The sequence below is a fragment of the Monodon monoceros genome, unplaced genomic scaffold, assembly GCF_005190385.1.
Source record: "Monodon monoceros isolate NGI ecotype Baffin Bay Population unplaced genomic scaffold, NGI_Narwhal_1 Super_Scaffold_21, whole genome shotgun sequence".
NCBI classification, from domain to species: Eukaryota; Metazoa; Chordata; class Mammalia; order Artiodactyla; family Monodontidae; genus Monodon; species Monodon monoceros.
The window spans coordinates 5,479,137-5,498,397 of record NW_021703778.1 but is presented as its reverse complement, the minus strand read 5'-3'; the positions used below and the strand labels follow the sequence as shown (position 1 = coordinate 5,498,397).

At 45.7% G+C, this 19,261-nt stretch overlaps 2 protein-coding genes across 9 annotated transcripts in view; both read right to left on the bottom strand.

The window, feature by feature from the left end:
* The window catches only part of RSU1 (Ras suppressor protein 1), a 355,370-nt gene extending 346,993 nt beyond the window's left edge, over positions 1-8,377 (bottom strand). For 4 of the 6 annotated variants that reach the window (XR_003796044.1, XR_003796046.1, XR_003796045.1 and 1 more), the window contains exons 1-2: positions 8,160-8,286; positions 7,804-7,915 (exon numbers count right to left, since the gene is read on the bottom strand). Coding sequence is in view for 3 of the 6 variants with exons in the window: in XM_029239184.1 (XP_029095017.1) it covers positions 7,804-7,912 (109 nt within the window). In the remaining 3 variants the exon portion in view is untranslated. Of the gene's footprint in view, positions 1-7,803; positions 7,916-8,155 lie in introns of all 6 variants that reach the window. The other 2 variants (XM_029239182.1, XM_029239183.1) reach the window with 2 other exon arrangements.
* Positions 8,378-13,424: 5,047 nt separating this feature from the next.
* Positions 13,425-19,261, bottom strand: part of CUBN (cubilin) — a 264,461-nt gene continuing 258,624 nt past the window's right edge. For all 3 annotated transcript variants that reach the window (XM_029238289.1, XM_029238291.1, XM_029238290.1), the window contains 2 exons: positions 17,674-17,909; positions 13,425-13,941 (listed from right to left, as the gene is read on the bottom strand). In XM_029238289.1, the coding sequence (XP_029094122.1) occupies positions 13,834-13,941; positions 17,674-17,909 (344 nt within the window). In that variant the 3' untranslated portion in view covers positions 13,425-13,833. The remainder of the gene's footprint in view (positions 13,942-17,673; positions 17,910-19,261) is intronic.

The following is a 19,261-nucleotide window of genomic DNA, read 5'->3' as shown; positions in this document are numbered from 1 at the left end:
TGCATCGGCAGGCGGACTCTCAACCACCGCGCCACCAGGGAAGCCCGGAAACATATTAAAGAGCAAAATTTCTAACACCTGTCTCCACATTCAGAGCCTCCCCCTGAGCTGGTGTGGGGTGCAGCCTGAACGCTGCAATGGTTAAGCACCCCCAGGTGAGTCTAAAACCAGACAAGTTTGCCAGCAGCTGGTATAGATGATACCAACCTGTGAGCAAGCTAATTCTCAGAGAAAAGCTTGAGATGTGAGTAATTTCTCTCGGAAGAGGGCAATGCGCTGAGTGAGCACCTCGGGAGGCCCGACCAGCACCTCTGCGAGAGCTCATTCTACATCAAGAACGTTAAGCCTTTGCCTGACATCTAAGTTTCAAGTGTCTTCCCCATTTCGGTGATTCCTGCTTCCATTTTAAAGTGTACACAAGAGCACACCCCATGACTCAATAATTCCACCCCTAGTCTGTAACCACCAGAAAGGAATATGTGTGCTCACGTGGTCACAGCAGCACTACGGGTGACAGCCCTAGCCTGGGAGCGACACGAACACCCATCAACAGCCAGACGGATGCCTGAGCTTGGCAGTCACACCCTGGATCTGTAACCAGTGTCACGACACGAATGAAGCTCATGAACCAGATGCTGAGCGTTAAGAACCAGACAGTAACGAGTGTGCACTGTAAACCCCCTTTCCTGTGAACGATGCACATCAACAGGCAAAGGGAATCTATGCTGTCAGTCAGGACCCTGTCCTGAGGGGCTAGTGCCTGGGACACGCCCACTGTGTTCTGTTTCTTGCTTTGAAAATCTGTCACACTGTACAGTTATATGTGCGCTTATCTATAGGATAGCCTTCAGTAAAGGCTTCTTGAAATGGATTTTTTTTAAGAGTGGGTTAAGTGTTTGGGGAAGAAGAAGGTTCCTGTTTCCTCGGCCCCGTGGGCAAGAGCAGAGGAGGGTCGGCATCCCTGAACGCATTCCTCAACGGATACAGACTCAGCAGCCCATACAGGGCAGGGACGCGGCTTCTGGGACCAGACCGCCAGGAGGCACTCAGTGGATGCTTGCTGAATTAGCGGCTGTACCTTCGTACGTGCACCTGACTGTCAAAAACGTTAGTGACATGAGTAAGGCAAGAAAGCATGAGCAGGGGCTTCCCTGGTGGCCCAGTGGTTGAGAGTCCACCTGCCGATGCAGGGGACACGGGTTCGTGCCCCGGTCCGGGAAGATCCCACATGCCGCGGAGCGGCTGGGCCCGTGAGCCATGGCCGCTGAGCCTGCGCGTCCAGAGCCTGTGCTCCGCAGCGGGTGGGGCCCCAGCAGAGAGAGGCCCGCGTACCGCAAAAAATAAAAAATAAAAAAAAAAAGAAAGCATGAGCTAACAACACAGCTTCTGGAGTCTGAGTGCCTGGCTGCAAATCCTGACTCTGCTACTTATTAGTGCGTGACCTAGAGCAAAAGCTACTTCAGTTCTCAACGTCTCTGTGCTATAAACTGGGTGACAAGGATGACAACGACGATGATTACAATCCTAATGAAACTGTGAGGTTTAAAGGAAATAATCCATATGAAGAGCCACGTACAATGCCCGGCACATGTGTGCGTGTGTATGAATACACTCCGTATAGATATTTTAAAATTATCTATTATTTTTATCCTTTTCTAATAAAGAGTACACAATTTGTAGAGTACTAACAGGTTAAATAGGCATCTTTCACAAGGCCTGAAGACTGAAGTATTTACAGCTCTGAAAAACCAACTGCGTACGTAAACATCTACAGAACAGCCACTTGTACACTGAGGGTGTACACCATGTCACCAATCCCTGCTCTGTGCTGTGCTCTGAAAAACCAAGAGGCCAAGACCCCTCCAGTTCACTACCTGGGCTGAGGTGTGCCTTTCATTTGGCCCACTTTACCCTTAAGAACTATTCTGAGTCCGGAGGAATCGTTAACAGGTACACAGAGAAACGTATTAAATGAAAAGGCTCTTTATGACGTACCGGTAAACTACAACTACAGTTACCATTTCATTCAACTCAGGTTTATTCTGTTGTGATACATGAACCAATACTGCCCCAAGAGAACCTTCTCCAGCACCATACTTCACAGAGGGTTTTAAGCTAATGTTCTAAGTTTGAAGATAGAAAAAAATGAATTAATGTACAGTATAAAAAATCTCACATCTGCCGTTAAACCCAGTTAAAATTAATAGTTTTTCAGAAAAGCCTAAGGAAACGGGGAGGGTTCAGAGTTAACTCTGACCAGATAGAGACCAAGTCGCCTCTACTGTTTTCTTTGACAGTTAAACCCCTGCAACAATGTGATAAACCTAAGCTTCCAAGCTGGCCGACTGGAAGAATGATGCATTTTCTTAGCCTAGCACAGTGTTCTTTTTTTGGGTTTTTTTAATGCCACGATTTATTTCTGGACTCTCTATTCTATTCCACTGGTCTATATGTCTGTTTTTATACCAATACCACATTTTTTTTGGCCACACTGCACGACATGCGGGATCTTAGTTCCCCGACCAGAGATCGATCCCACGCCCCCTGCAGTGGAAGCGTGGAGCCTTAACCACTGGACCGCCAGGGAAGCCCCCAGCACAGTGTTTTTAAAGAATTCTGAAACTGACTGGCATGAGGTGAGGCCCGCGAGCCCCGCTTAGCCCTGGAAAGCATCACTCCTTAAGGCCTGAGCCAGGGGTGGGAAACCACACTGCACAGGGTTACAGAACAAAGCTGTCGGTGTGTCTAACGTGTGATGCTGAGGCTTTCTCGACCTTCTGTTTGCTCATCTGTAAAACGGTGATGATTATTATCTGCACCAAAGGCTGACGCAAGAAGCACTTAACCCCATGTAAGCACGCACGTGTGTACCATTCAGAATCTCTGATGCAGATGTGATGGGCTGATCTGCGGCCCCCTCAAGTCCTGGGTTGAAGCCCTCAGAGTGACACTGTGTTTGGAGACAGGGCCTTCAAAGAGGTGATGAAGTTACAATGAAGCCAGAGGGTGTGCCCCCTCTCTCCTGTGCTATGCTTTCTACCCCAGCGCACCTGAATTCTTAACTGAGAAGGACAGCAACCTTCTTCGATAAATTTTTCCCGAACGCCAACTACAAAAATGAGAGAGGTGCACACGCAGAGCCCAGAAAAGACGTTTAAGCCAGGCTGGAGGGGATGGTGGGTTAAAATTTAGTCCTGGGGAGCTTCCCGGAGGAGGTGACACATGTGAATGGAGTCACATGGACAGAAAGTCATCTCCTCCCTCAACAAGCGTTAATTCACAAGGCTGGGAGGAGGGTGGCTGGAGAGAGAAAGGGTAAGGACTGCCCAGGCCAATATGTTTAAAAACACAAAGGTGGGCTTAAACACACAAGTCAGGGGAGCAAAACAAGAAAAGGTCTCAATAAAGATCACAGTGAAAGGGACATGGTCTTCCCAGCTCTTCTATCATTCCCCCAAAGAAGTCCTATCATGATGAAAATTCCCAGCAGGCATCACCACGTCCTGGGTTAACAGCCCCTCCAGATAACCAACCCGGGATTACGTCTGTTGATTCTTCTGCAGGGTCCTTTAGAGAGACAACTCCCTCAGAGGCAGCTGGTTTTTCTCTTTTAAAACATTCTGTAATAACCTCAATGGGAAAAGAATTTGGAAAAGAATGGATACTTGTATGGGTATAACTGAATCACTTTGTGGTGCATCTGTAATGAACACATCATTGTTAATCAACTATACTCCACTATAAAATAAAAACTTAAATAATAATAAAATAAAATTTATCTGAGAGATACTTTAGTCTAACCTGAAGAAAAACAACAACAACAAAAAACCGATAAAGGTTTGACACCCAGAGCGCAGTAAATGTGAAGAGATTAAGAAGTCAGAGAGACTTAAATAAAAGAAATGAAAAAAAGTCTCTCTGGCTACTGATCGGAGTCTCTGCTCCCAGGAAGCTGAAGACAGGACCCTTCAAGAGCAACTTTATCATCTGGGTGAAGAGCTGCTGCATGAGAGAGAGTTTCTGCTGTGAAATCTCTTTAATAAAAAGTACAAAATTGGTACCATTCCACCCAGAAGCTTTCAGCAGATTACATGCTGTGCAGGAAAAAAAAAATGAAGATAAAGAAATAAAATGAGCGATCATTTTGAAGAAACAGCAATCGAAATCTATGGGAACCCTAGGCAAAAGGGCCAAACACACCAGGTTCTGTTAAGCCACACAGAAAACGTCAACACATAACACACACAGATGCCTTTCCCGGTCCAACTAAGAAGGCTATTCCCCGTTCAGGCCATCGACTGCATTGGGACTGGTTCCGTATGAGGCTTACGCGCTCTCTGGACATTCATATGAGCAGTTAACAGTCACTGTGCGCTTAGTACTGGCTCGGTGCTAAGCCCTCGACAGGAAGCAGTGCACTGGGCACTACACCCATGCCCCTAAGTGGGTACTTACGTTTCCATCTAACGATGAGGCACTTGAGGCTCAGAACGGTTTCGTAGCTTCTGTAAAGTTAACACAGCGATAAGTAAACCTGGACAATCTAAACCCAGTCTACTCAACTCCAGGTCCTACTTGTAAGCGCTGGACTACGTCTGCCTCTCAGGGTTGGATCTGAGCATCTCCAGAACCTGGCTGGACTGACAGAAAACTCTAGAGCCTGCTAGATATCTGTCTCCAGCCTATGAAGTTTTCCCCGTCAGAAAGCTTTTGGTACCTCAGCTCCTGAAAGCATTTTTTACAGGCAGCTTACTGTCTCAGAGGAATGACAGGGCTACGTTTATAAGACGCAACTCTCCCAAGCAGAAGGGAAGCCTGTTTCCTATGCTTAGAATAGGCACTCAACTACCACTCTTAGCTTCAAAGCTTAATTCTTTCTCATCGTTGGAGAAACTAAACAAAGTAACGATCATGAAGGGAAGGCTTGATACAATACCATTCTCTGTCCATGCGAATAAGCTGTTCCCCGGGTTCCATCTTGATACTAGTACATAAAACCTCAGGGAATTCCCTGGCAGTCCAGTGCTTTCACTGCTGAGGCCCGGGTTCCATTCCTGGTTGGGGAACTAAGATCCCACAAGCCACACGGCCAAAAATAAATAAATAAGTAAATAAATAAATAAAACCTGAGGATTACAGTTAAAATTTTATAAGTAAAAGACTGTGGGAATCCTTATACTACAGCTAAGGTGATCATGCCAAATACTTTAATATATATTAAAACACATAACGTTATGTACACTACTGATAAATGAGCCCCAGTGGAGGATGGGATTCTTAAGGCATTCTGGGACCCTCAGAGTCCAGAAGTCGGGGAGTTTTAGCAGAAAGCAGCCACTCCTTCCCTGGGTCTACCACACTCCAGAGGCCTGCGGAGGTGGGATTTCCAAATTCACTTCCACTACACTCGCCAAGAAGCACTCTTGCTCTTCCTGAAGCGACTTCTTTGGGAAAACATTAAGAATGACCTTGCTTTTCCAGCACCTAATATTACACCGGAAAGAGCTTTTTCAGGAAGCAAGTGGCTATCTTTTCTTCTTCAATAAAAGCCAAGGCTTCAAAGAGATAAAGCAACTGAACTGAAATAGCTACACCACTCTCCCTACTTATAAATATTACATAGAGAATCCTCTTCAAAGCTGAGGGGTACAAAGTTCCTCTAGTGAAAGCAACCTTTTTTCAAGCCCATGAGAAAGAGCCCTGAGGGGCAGAAACCCGTGGGACCAAGGGCACAGCCGAGCCAGGCCTCCTGCTTCCATCCTCTTCCCCCCATCCCCTTCCTCTGACACAGCTGTGCCCCCAGTGACCATCTTGATCCTAGCAGGGCAGGGGCGGTACGGGGACACATCCAGATCTGCAACTGCCAGTCCCTCACCTGAGACACCTGCTGCCACCAAGAAGCCACTACTACTGAGAGAGGCCAGCACAGACCAGGAGACTGAAATACTAATTCGTACAAAAGCTAAACTTAACGGCAGGTGTCTTCCTAAGGATTACCAAATGCAAATCACCTACAGCTTTTCATCCCCTTGCCTTTTGCAGAGATGTATCAATGGCACCAACCCCAATCTCTGTCTCAGGCGCAAACCACGGATTCACGCTAACTTTGACTCTGCTCTCTCCAGGCCTAACAAGCAATCCGTCATCTTTTAGGGTCTCCTGGACATCCCCCATTCTTCTCCTGTGTCACATCCTGGTCTGGATCTCATCAGCTCGCAGGCCTAATCCATCATTCTTTCCTTCATCCGTCAAACATTTCGGAGCACCTACTGTGTTCCAGGCACTAGAATAAACAAGGCACACAGGAATACTGCACTGCTTTCGTTCCCCTCGGCCTCCCAGTGGGGAAGAAAGACGTCTGGATTAAGAACACATCACAATCCTGTGTAACAACCGTCATGAAGCGGGACTTCCCTGGCGGTCCAGTGGTTAAGACTCCGAGCTTCCACTGCAGGGGACACGGGTTCGATCCCTGGTCGGGGAACTAAGATGCCGCAGGCCCCACACAGTGTGACCAAAAAAAAAAAAAAGGGTCATGAAGCAAAGTGTGTCCAAACTTCACTGAGAAGGCTTCACACAGGCTGTGGCGTCTGAGCTGACTCTTGACAGGTAAGTAAAAGGATCTGGGGTGAAGGGGGTGGAAACGATACTTCTAAAGGCACAAAGACGAGAAGGAATGCCCTGGCTCAGAAAGGACCATCAGTTCATTATGGTTGGGATGCCAGATGCATGGAAGGAACAGGTGCTAAGGTAGGCTGTAGTCAGATTCAGAAAGGAACAGGTCATCGCAAGGAACATGGAGCATTACCATTGGTAATGGACAACCAGAAGGTCCAAACTTCAGCCACAATCAACCTGAACAAGAGCTTGATTTCACCTCTAATGTGTTGGAATTAACTGTCAGTATCTAAAAATTAGAAAATTTTATATAAAAATCTGGATTCTTGGCTTCATAGAGAAAAAAAAATCTGGCAACACTGGGCCAACATTCCCAAGTGGTGACAGCTGTTTGGATCTAAGCAGCAGGTGTAGCAGCTGCCCCCTTCAGATGAGATACCTATTACGGAATTCATGACCATCCTCACCTGGCCCCTGAAGACGTCTGAATTTGCAATCCCCGGTTTAAAGGAGACAGTTGCAGTAAGATGCATGTTACAGGAAAGCAACAGGGGCAGTAAAACTGGAGGCAAGAGGGAAAGTTAGAAAGACATTACAATAGCACAGGGGGGAAGTAACAAAAGCCTGAACTAAGTGAGGACAATAAACCCAGAAAAAGGGTTGATGGTAAAGAGTAATGAGAAAAAGGTAATGAGTCAAGAAACGTTTAACTTGCTCCAGGTGCAAAAACACTTATCAGGTAATTTCCGTGGGGCATTTGTTCAAGGCTACATAGGAGACTATATTAAGAGAATGGAAAAATGATTCAGAACTAATTTTCCATTAAAACACCAAGTGAAAAAAAATAAATTAAAATTAAAATAAATAGGACACCAAGTGGCTCTTTAGTAAACTGTGTGGTAAGTCCACCCGAAGGCCATCAATCAGTCTGGAGAATTGATGAGGTCCAGCAGCCACGGTCTGGGGATTCCTAACCTGGCTCTCGTGTCCGTTTTCCAGCTGGGACAGAACAAACTCTGACTGCAAGCTTTCCGAGCTGAGCCCTCGACAAGTGCTGTTTACAAGCAGCCAAGCAGCGGGTGGGATGTAAACCACTACAACGTCTCGCACCGGCACCAGCAGTTACTTCTTAAACTCACAAACCCGTCCAGCTCCTCCGAGGGGAAGGCCCTCCGGAGAACTTACACAAGCCGTTGACGTCCAGCATGTTGGAGATGCCCCGGTCACTCATGTCCACTTCCGGCTGGTTCTTCTCCCGGCTCTCCTCCACCAACTTTTTCAGAGACTTGGACATGACCTGTACCAAATGACAACAACACAGCACGTGGGCGACGGCCAGGAGGTTGCAGAAAGAGAAATGAGGAAACCCCCGGCTGGCACTCTCCAGTTTTCACCTGGCCTTGGAAAGTGGGCACCCGCAAGCAGGGTCCGGGGGCAGGGAGGGGGATGGGGAGGGCGGGACAGGGAGTGGGAAGGGTCCAGCACCGTTCCCGCCGCGGAGAGAGAAGCAAACACAAGGGCAACGCCACACACATACTCACTGCGGAGGGCTGCACCTAACAGGCTGCGCGTGGGAACAAGAGGCTTCTGCAGGGCTCACTCCGGCGGCGAGAGATTCACTCCACTCGGTCTGTGCAAAACGAGCACCCGAACGAGGAACACGCCCTGTCCCGGCACTCGGCGCAGGCGTACACCTGGCCACTCTCAGCTCCTCGCCCCGCCCGCGCCAGACCGTCCCCTAATTAGGAGAACAGCTTACTAGACGTGGCTTAGCGCGAGACCTCGCCCACAAAAGAATGCGTGCCCCGGGGCCGACCAATCACGTTTGCTGTTCGGCCTCGGGACTCCGCCCCACCCGAGGTTAGCTCCCTCCCGTTGGAGATTCCGATTGGACTGGAGTCGGCGCGTGCGCACTAGTTCGGCGCAGGCTCAGTTTGTAGGTGGAAGCCAGAGTGGTGTGGGCGGAAGCCGGGAAGTTTGGGCAGCGCCGGCGAAGGGCTGGTGGTACACCAGGATGGGTTCCGGGGAAGCTACAAGTAAATTTTCTCTCAGTGTGCTGCTTCTTTAATTGCGGTTCCACTTACTGGAAGTTGCTGCCCTGAGTCCCTTCCCCACAGGTTGTACCTCCCGCTATATTGTGAGCTTCTCAAAGCAAGAACTCCTTGTGTCCCCGACGCCCAGGTCGCAGTCACGGACCCCTGGCTCACAGGAGGGGGAATATACCAGATAAATACGTGACTTCTCTGTTCTTATGATGTGACATAGCTTAGTTAGCTCTCTATTGAATGATGATTTTCTTATACAGTTTTCATTGTTCTTTTTACTAGAATTTCTGTTTTCCTTTTCTTCTTGTAACCTTTAAGCTTTTCATTACTCGCTACTGCTTGAAATCCAATGACTTCTTGAAGACTTTAGGAACCTTCTAATTTACTGCTCTAACTTAGACTGATTCGTTCTGTCCTTCCAGCTGAGAAGTTATCTATAATTCCTTTTCATTTGGTCCCTGGGTTGAGACAGACATTTCTTGCAGGCATCTTGCTGGAGTAACTACCCTCAAGTAACTTTCTCTAGAAGGATGTATAGGAGGCACAAATTTTGAGTAGTTGCATGTTTTTAAATGTCCTTATTCTGCCCACACCTTTGATAATTTGCCTGACATGGAATTCTAGGTTCAAAAGAAGTTTCTCCTAAATCTCGATGGCATAGTTCCACTGACTTCTGCTTTCAGTATTGATGCCCAGAAACATATTGGTCTCCTCACATCTTTGCAGGGAACTATTGTTTTCCCTTGGGAAGCATTTGTGATCTTTTTATCATTCGTCAAGTTCTGAAATGTCACCATAATATCTCCGATGGGGGGTCTTTTCTCAATCTGTTTAGGGCTCATTGGGTCCTTTTCAGAGGACGATTCTTTTCTCTCTTCCTCTCTGGAAATTGTTTTCTGTTTATCCTTTGAAATTTCTTTCCTGCCATTTTCTCTGATTTATCACCCTTTCTGGAAATCTTATTGGATGGCAGCCTCCTGGGCTGGTTTTCAATAGCTGGGCATTTTTGTTCCCTCATATATTTCCTTTCCTTTTTTTTTTGTTTTGTTTTTTAACTTCATGTTCTGGGAGATTTTCTCTATTTTATCTTCCAAAGCTCTATTAAATTTTTAAAAATTATTTTGGCTATTAATGAAATATACTTAAGAGCTCCTTCTTGTTTAATAGCGCCCTGCTTTTGCTTCATGAATGCACACTCCTCTCAAATATTGTTATCTGAGGATAACAATTTTTAAACCTCTCGTGTTTACTAAGTTGTTTTCTCATGTCCCTTTCTTGTTAGTTTATCTCGTTCTTTCCCGTTCAGGCTGCTGTAACTCTCCCTCTGTCTGGTGATGCCTGGTTGTCCTTTTGTATTTAAGCATGAAGTCTGAGCTGATTTTTCTAGATAGCTCGTGTGGTTTCTTTCTTCCTGTGTTGTTGATGTGTATTTGTTTCCCTCCTAGGTCAGCATTAAGTTTCCCTGGGCTGTTTGTTAAGTTTCTACAGAGGTTAGAACCCAGTTTTATAATCACAAGGCTGCCTTCCCATGCTTGCAGTCACTTCTGGTTTTCCAGAAATTTGTTTTCACTCCCTTATAATCTTTCATTCTCTTCACTTTTAGCCATACAATTCTTAATGAAATGTGTCCCTAAGTTCCAGATTTGTATAACCTGGAAACAGGACCAGCTTCCTGGATATGCAAACTGTGTGCAGTGACACAAAGCTCCAGCTTTAGATGGGCCCCACGGTTAGTTTATTGTTCTGCTATCACCAGCTTGAAATGGTTAATAATTTTTGAACCAGGGGCCCTGCAAATTATGTAGCCATTCCTGCAAGGAAAAGTCAATATTCATCAGAGCTAAAATCCCCTCTGCAGTGTCACGGCCAAGTGCACCATGCTTACACACAGCATGTGCTTCAATACCTCTCTCTGGCAGAATATGTACTATCCCTGCCTTTGAGCCCAGAGGGGGCCAAGCAAAGACAGAGTATGGAAAATTCCTGGTCCCCATGAGGCACTAAAGCCGAATCCTGCGTCTGTACCCTGACACCGAATTAATTCTCGGAGACAGAGTTTCGGGTGAAGTAGAAAAGAATAGCTTTAATACTGTGCCAGGCAAAGGGGGCCGCAGTGGGCTGCTGCCCTCAAAACTGTGTGTCCAACCTGGAGCGGATATCGAGGAGTTTTATAGTAATGGTTCAAAGAGGGTGTGGTCAGCTCGTGGGCATTCTTCTGATTGGTTGGTGGGGAGGTAAGTGGGAGTCGGCATCATCAACCTCCTGGTTCCAACCGGTCTGGGGTCTCCGTGCTTGTGGGCAGCACACAGTTAACTTCTCCCACCTGGAGGGGGTTTCAGTATCTGCCGAACATCCCAGAGATATTGTGATGTGCATCCCTTGGGGGGAGGGGAGGGGGAGACCAGGACCCTGCCCCAAGGCTGCACTGTTGTTTCTTTTGACACTTCCTCCCTTCCCTAATTAGCAACTGTTTGAACCTGCCCATTGGAGCTCAGGGAAGGTCTTGGAGGCTGAATGAAGCCTATTTCCTGTGATCAAGAAATGGGGGCCACAGGAAGGCCTTCATGCCCAGGAGCCTCATAGGGTCCTGCTGTGTATCAGCACTCCAGACTACGACAACAGTGGGTAAATTCTCGTAAATTATTACATAAATCATTCATTTAAAAAATGCCTTTGTCTCCAATAAACTACTTATGAAGAAACATATAAAGTTACCAAGTTAAAATGTGAAAAGCAGGGAGTTCCCTGGCGGCCTAGTGGTTAGGATTCCAGGCTTTCACTGTTGTGGCCGGGGTTCAATCCCTGGTTGGGGAATATCCTACTGACCAAGTGGCATGGCCAAAAAAAACAGAAATTTTAAAAAAAAATTTGAAAAGCAAATTTCTCATTAAATATCCAAAAATTATCATATCATTTTTCTTCCAATAACTTCCCCATTAAATTGATAGCCATAGAGTGACTTGAGGTCTTAATAAATTAAACGTTTTCTTCCATTAACGGTATTTTTGACTCTGTCTAATCTCTAAGTTTTTACTAAAATAACAAGAATTGCATCAGCCTTTTTTCTAGATCATATAACAGTGACAGTCTTTTTTAATAATGTCACTAGATCTATGGAGATAGTTGGGCTGTCATATTACTAAGTTCACACTTAATCCCTCTGGCAGGAAGGGAGGCACTCTCTTTGGCGGTTGCTGAGGTTAAAATCACATTCTGTCACTCAAGTTTTACAAGCTTTTCTGCACCTCATTTTCCTCAACTGTAACATGGAGGTGGCGGCTCTGGGTATCCCACTTCCACGAGTGATGCCTGGCAGAGAGCAAATGTTATATAGATGTTAGTTCTCCTTTCTCTTAATAAAATTAACCATGTTACTACTCCCTAGGGGAGTGTGGGGTGGATTTTTAACAAATTCCTATTAATTAAATGGAGTTGAAATTTAATAGGAAATTAGGACAAGTAGAACCCAGAACCCGGGCATCTCCTAGACCCAAACTGTCATTGGCCCCATGCACCCCCTGGGGCGTTCTTCACAAATGTCTGAAGTGCCGGGAGATTCCTGGCCTGTGGTGGCCTCTGGCTGAGTTATCCCAGGCAGTTCCCTGAAGGTCAGATGAGAGCAGCTCTGGCCAGCAATGGCTAACTTAACCGTAGCTGGTGCTGGCCAGGCTGTGCTCTGTTCTTCCTGCCGAGGCCCAGTTCTTCAGGCAGACAGAAAAGGAGAGGGGTAGAAAGAGCACGTGGTGAGTGGAAGCCCAGTTCCCCGACTCCCGGGCTCCGTTGGCTTCCAGGTGAGACCTCCCCTCACCCCCACCTCGAGACCATTCATTTTATAACATGGCTTTTCAGATTCTACTTACGGCCTACAGAATGTGAGAAAATATTCTTATTTTCCGTTTTCAGGTTTTAGTGTAAAAATGACATACCAATATTGACTATGCTGTCTTCATCTTGGTAGATACACTTTCCAGATATTCTCATGGGCCTCCTAGGAATCATGTCTCTCCGAAAAGGACTCTTGTAGACACTGTTACTCTAATGGTGCAACCACAGGTCAAATCATCTCTTACTGGTTGACAGCTGCATGTGTTACTCTTGCTTTCAGATAAAACAACTATTTCATAGGTTATTGTTCAACTTTCTCCATATTCTGTAACTTTGTGATTCATTTTTAGATAAAAGAGCTAGGTCTTATATCTACTCCTATCAAACTTCATCTTGAGGGCTTTAGTCCATTGTTCCAGCTTTGTCAAGACCCTTGGGTCTGATGGTCTCTTCCTTGCGTTCACTGTTCTTTCCAATAGAGCGTCCTCCATAAAGCTAATGCATCCATCCATGGTAGAGCGAAGGTGAGAATATCTCATTTATGTGGCTTGTAGTCTGTGCAGAGATCGTTTCCCTGGCATTTGAGTAGTACAGGAAGATGCAGTTACACATTCGATAGCGTCTTTCATTCAGTGGGCCCCATGTTCTTAGTAAGATTTAACTTTGCATATTTAACCTAACGTCTCTCGGTTAAAGGCAGCAGAAAACATGGTCAAAGCATTGCTTAACTATGTATAACTTCGCATCTCGTGTTGTTAAACTGCGAACAGACAACAGTGGTACGTAGGGAAACTGCAGCACAGAGAGTTAAGGAAGTTAACTAGAAAGGCTAAAATTCAAACGCAGGCAGCTTGGCTCTGGAGTTCCTATAGTGAAGAACTCATATACTTTTTTAAAATGGAAATATTCAACTCGAAATTTTACACATACCCCATAGTGAAAGACAAATTTTAATGAGTTTAAAAAAATAATGCAGCATCACTGTTTACATTTCAGTAGTGTTTATCATCCCCAATTTGACATTCACAGTGAAAACGGTACTTCTATTTTATTAACTTTTGAAAATGTACAGCACGTATGCCATAATCATTTCCACCCCTTTAAAGGATTCTAGAAAATTTCAGCTCAAAATATTAGATTAAAGAAGCTACATTCTACGTGCAAAAAATGTATACAAATATTGATTCCCATGTGCTTTGATGAAAAACAAAGAAGTTCAGATTATTCTCAGTGGCACAGGCAGGGGGGACAGGTATCAGGATGGTAGAATCCCGTCCAGCGTGAGGTCTGAGGGTCCAGCCCCTGCAGAAAAACCAAAGTGCTGAGCAGACCCGGCCTCCTGCGGTTAGCTGGCCCAGGTTAACCGGATTGCTGACGGTCGGGCTGCATACTCCGCATGAAATGTTATGAAGACACGATGTGACGAGGCCACAAAGGGAGCTATGTCAGTGTCCTAAAATTGAAAAAAGAAAAAAGAAAAAGAGAGAGAGAAGTAACAAATTATATATTTCACAGATTTGAAGGTTTCTCCAGAAGGTCAGGTGTAGTAAAGAAGTATGACATAAAGGAGCCTTCTAGAGTTGACAGTAAACCTGCATACATTTCTACAAGTAACCTTGCTAAGAATTGATGTAGAGACTTTACAAAAGAATGTTGCTGGGTCTGGTGGAGGTGACGAGGAGAAATGGGGGGCGACTAAGTGGGCACAGGGTTTCCTCCTGGGCTAACGAGAAGGTTCTAAAGCCGACTGTGGTGACGGCAGCTACCCAGCTCCAGGAACTGACTAAATACTCTTGAATCTTACCCTTTAAGTAGATGATTTCTATGGTATGTGAATTATGTCTCAATAAAACCATCACTAAAAATTCAATTTCCAATTCAAGTTCTTACTGAAATTTTCGTTTTTCTGAAGGGACACACAACTTATATCTGCAACTAAAACGAGCATATGAGTAAAATATACTACTTTCCCCCCTTAACATCTGTACTTTCCTTTTGGGGTTGATTTTCATATCTTTGGGGGGAACAGGGTGTGTGTGGGGGGCAGAAGGGGTGGGAGGTAGATGGGTCTCTGTTTTCTCTCATTTCTAAATCATTCATTTAATATTGATTGAGAGATTTCCGTGCTGTGGGTATTATTATTAGCACTAGGAATATAAAAAACAAACCAAACACGCCAACAGCCCTGTTCTCACGAATCTTACATCCTAACGGGAGGAGGCGAAGCAGGAAGCAAATAAGTCAGTAACATGCACAGTAGGTTGGATTGTCCTGGAGACAGAGCACATCACACAGGGTCAAGGTTGCAGTCTGGGGACATGCTCCTCTGTTCTGCTCGGGTCCCCTGCCTTGGTCCTACCCAAGAGTCATCAAAAAACAGACTTATTTCCAAGACAGTAAATTATTCAGGTGAGTGCAGCAGAGGGATTTTTTTCCTAAGAGAGATATCAAGGGGTACACAATATCGTACGTCCCTGTGCACATGCACTCTTTCCTTCCATTTCAACCTGCTCCCAAATTTCTACTTGGTATTCTATGCTGACAATCTAGTACGAGCAGATAACAGAAGTTTTAAACTCCCGTTTGATTCTCCTAATTTTCCTGCCATTCCTTCATGTTTCTAGATGTTCGGATTCTGTAACTGAGAGCAATGCCCGTGAACAATGACAATTATCATAAAAGAAAACATCTTCAAATCACCGTATGATTCGACATCTAAGGAGTAGCTCCCACCATCATTCTGTAAATAAACTGACTTCACTGGACTGGAAATGCTAAAGAAGTCAGTGGTATCTTTAAAAAATAAAACAACTGCACTCGGAACTATGTCTACATTTATAAAATAAAAGTCAAAACTGGGAAAATATTGTAAACACCAATAGTTAAGAAAAACTGACATATCTAGTTATAGACTTGAATTTATGTGACATTGGTTTCAATGGCAGTAAGTTCTCTCAGTGCCTCAGTTTCTCTTATCTGCAAAGTCCAGGGTATCAAGTGGGGTTGTATGTTTGAAAGTCACTGAAAACCAAAAAAAAAAAAAAAAAAAAGTCATACAGACATAAAGTAATGGTATTGTGAAAATGTCTCTTTTTGAAATTGTCACAAATTTCAACTAAATGTCTAAGACTTAATCAGCTTCTAAATCTGGCATGTGATGCATTTACTGGGGTCTCTTTTCTGTGGGCCCCTGTGAACAACTGCAAGACAGTATCTGCTGATCAGGTGATGCAAATTCCTCCCCCCAAAATTAGCTCTGTGTGAGGACAGAGCTACCAGAGAGTTTATTGAAGGGCTGTCTATAAACCAGAGGAGCTTCATTCAATAAATTAGGCTGCACCCAGAACACAAAACAACCCAATGATTAAATACGATATACCAGTTTGTTTAATGGTATGGTAAGATGTTAATGACGTATCAGTCAGTGGACAAAAACACACCACAAAACAATATAAAGTACCTGTGCATAGGCAAACATATTCCAAAGAAAGTGTTTAGAAGAATATATGGGAGGATTCTCAGGGTTTTAGAAAAATGTGTCTATTTTTTGATATTTCTGAAGATAACATTTATCAATTTTACGAACTGTAAGTTATACTCCAAAAACTCCCTCGACTTCCAGCAGATGTAATTCTGTCAGTTTGATTAGAAAGCACAAATGAGTAAAGAGCAAAATGGTAAGAAACAGGTAACTTCTCGTCAGTAGTCACATTTCCCTTACATGAAAGCTCTCTAAACATCTACTTGCACATAAAAATGGGAGGGCACTGAGGGCAGATGTAAGCAGTACTGAGTCAACATCAGAATTCTAACTTGATGTTTAGGGAAGATCTATTACGTCCAGATTTACAAAAACAAACTGTTAGTCCCCAGGCTAATTGTTAATATCCCTGTGCATTTCTTCAAAGAATTCCTACAATTTTCAGCAAAAAGTGAACAAAATGGAGCCGGGCATCCAAAGTTTCTATACAGTCAGCCCTCCGTAAGGGTAGGTTCCACATCGCGGATTCAGCCAACCACAGAACCCAGCAGATATACAACCCACGAATACGGAACCCGCAGATATGGAGGACTGACTGTATTCACCGCACTAGGCCAGGTTTTGGTTTTTTTAATTTACTTATTTTTATTTTGGGCTGCGTTGGGTCTTCGTTGCTGCGCGTGGGCTTTCTCTAGCTGCGGGGAGCAGGGACTACTCTTCATCGCTGTGCATGGGCTTCTCACTGTGGTGGCTTCTCCTGTTGCGGAGCACGGACTCTAGGCGTGCAGGCTTCAGTAGTTGTGGCACGTGGGCTCAGCAGTTGGGGCTTGCGGCCTCTAGAGCACAGCCTCAGTAGTTGTGGCACATGGGCTTAGTTGCTCCACAGCATATGGGATCTTCCCGGACCAGGGCTCGAACCCGGGTCCCCTGCACTGGCAGGCGGATTCTTAACCACAGCGCCACCAGGGAAGTCCATAGGCCAGTTTTTGTTTGTTTGTTTGTTTGTTTGTGGTACGCGGGCCTCTCACTGTTGTGGCCTCTCCCGGTGAGGAGCACAGGCTCCGGACGCGCAGGCTCAGCGGCCATGGCTCACCGGCCCAGCCACTCCGCGGCACGCGGGATCTTCCCGGACCGGGGCACGAACCCATGTCCCCTGCACTGGCAGGCAGATTCTTAACCACTGCGCCACTAGGGAAGTCCCTAGGCCAGTCTTTATAAGAGATTTGAGCATCGAGGATTTGGTATCCGTGGGGGCTCAACAGAACCAATCCCCTTCAGATGCGGAGGGAGCACTGTAGTTCTATTCATGCAGAAATAACATGGATAAGTCAACCCTGGGCGGTGCATTGAAATCACATACGGAGCTTTCAAAAAACAGCATGCCACAGATACTCCCCCAGAAATTTTGATTCTGTAGGTTGAGTGGGGACTGGAAGTCTGTGATGCTAAACAACTGCATAGGTGACCCTGATGCACAAGTTTGGTTAACTGGTCAAGTTTGGTCAACTATTACTATTAATTTAACTCAATGCCCACTAGGTGGCACTCGTGCTCCCAAAATAAAAAGGAAAGTCAGAAACCTGAATTTGAAAAAGTACCGTGTACTCTCTAACTGCGTGAGTCTGCCTTTAAAGGTACCTTTTTAAGCTCCTTTCATTATTTAAAAATAACAATTGGGAGTTTTTAAAAGTTTGTTTTACTCACTGCGCCGCAATACGGTCCAGACGATGGAGAGTTAGCATCCGGGCCGTCGTAGAGCAGGAGATAGTTCTGGACGCATTCTCCGGGATCGTCAATGCTGATAAAGTAGAAGCTGACGGTGACGGGCCTTCCCGCAGGAGCAATGATGGTCCATTCGCAGTGAGTGTTGTTTGGGTAAGTGCCGGGATAGCCAGGGCTGGTGACCGCGCCGCTGTCTCCGTAAAGAGTCCCGCCGCAGGCTGCAAGGAAACAGGTGCGCGAAGCTTCAGTCAACCAAGTAGAAGCAATCAGCGCGCTTCAGCGCACTTAAGGCAACGAGACAGTTCTCTCAAGGTGCTGAGGCCCTCTGCAAGAAAAGCGGGGGCAGGAACCCTTCTCCTGTCCCTCCTGCGGGCTGTACCCCCAGCCCCTCACTACCTGCCCCGCTCCCACCTCCACCAAATATCCCTCCCCGCCTCTCACGGCTTACGAAGGGCTTCCCCCAGATCTTTGCTTTGAAAATAGTGGGTTGAGAGCACAACGGGAAAACCAGGACTTGGGAAAGTAACTGCAGGAGAGAGTGAGGTTGATCTCGGGTGCTTTTGATGGTGTGGCGCTCCCCAGAGGCAGTGAGCGAGATGATGAGGATATGGGTGAAGTAAAATTCAAAGGGAAATTCCGGGGAAGAACCAAAGAAAGAGGTGTGTTGTTTAAGGTTCTGGCAGTAATGATTCTCAAAGTGACTTTACCAGGCTGATAACTGACAGTTCCAAGACTGAGATGCTTAACAAGCCGAAGCCCTTTAAGCATTGGTGCTAATTTGTTCGATGCGTTCATTTGCACAGGAAAGCTATCGTTATTTAGACCAGACAGCCATGGGCATCCAGATATCCTGCGCATAGGAAGAAACTGCGTAGCATAACTGAGAAGCACTGGGGTGGGTTTCTGACCACTGGAGGTTTAGTCCTGCCTCTGCCACGATCTAGCCGTGCGTTTTAGGCAACGCATCAGTTTGGTGTTTTATCTCCTTGTCTGTAAAATTAGGGCATAGAGATCATCAGTACCAAGAAATCGTTATCTACAATTGTCTTAATAGAATCCTCTTCTAGTCCTCTAGTACATTTAAAATGAGTCCTGGGCTTCCCTGGTGGCACAGTGGTTGAGAGTCTGCCTGCCGATGCAGGGGACACGGGTTCGTGCCCCGGTCCGGGAAGATCCCACATGCCGCGGAGCGACTGGGCCCATGAGCCATGGCCACTGAGCCTGCGCGTCCATGACGGGAGAGGCCACAACAGTGAGAGGCCCGCCTACCGCAAAAAAAATAAAATAAAATAAAATAAATGAGTCCTTTTTATCATTCTTATTTTGAAAGTTTTTAGATATTTGGGGGGACATTTCATAAACATATCCCTTCTCTCTTGAGTTAAGTGCATTGACATGACAAATTTCCTTCACTTATTGGTAAACAGCCAACCAAAAATGCAGGAAGGTGCTTACTGCCCTGTAAAAGCCATTAACCTCCAGGACTGCCAAGAAATGAAACGCGGCCTCCAAGGAACACAGCTGCTTATACGTACGCAAGTAGGTGTTCATAACTTGGCTTTCTGGCAAA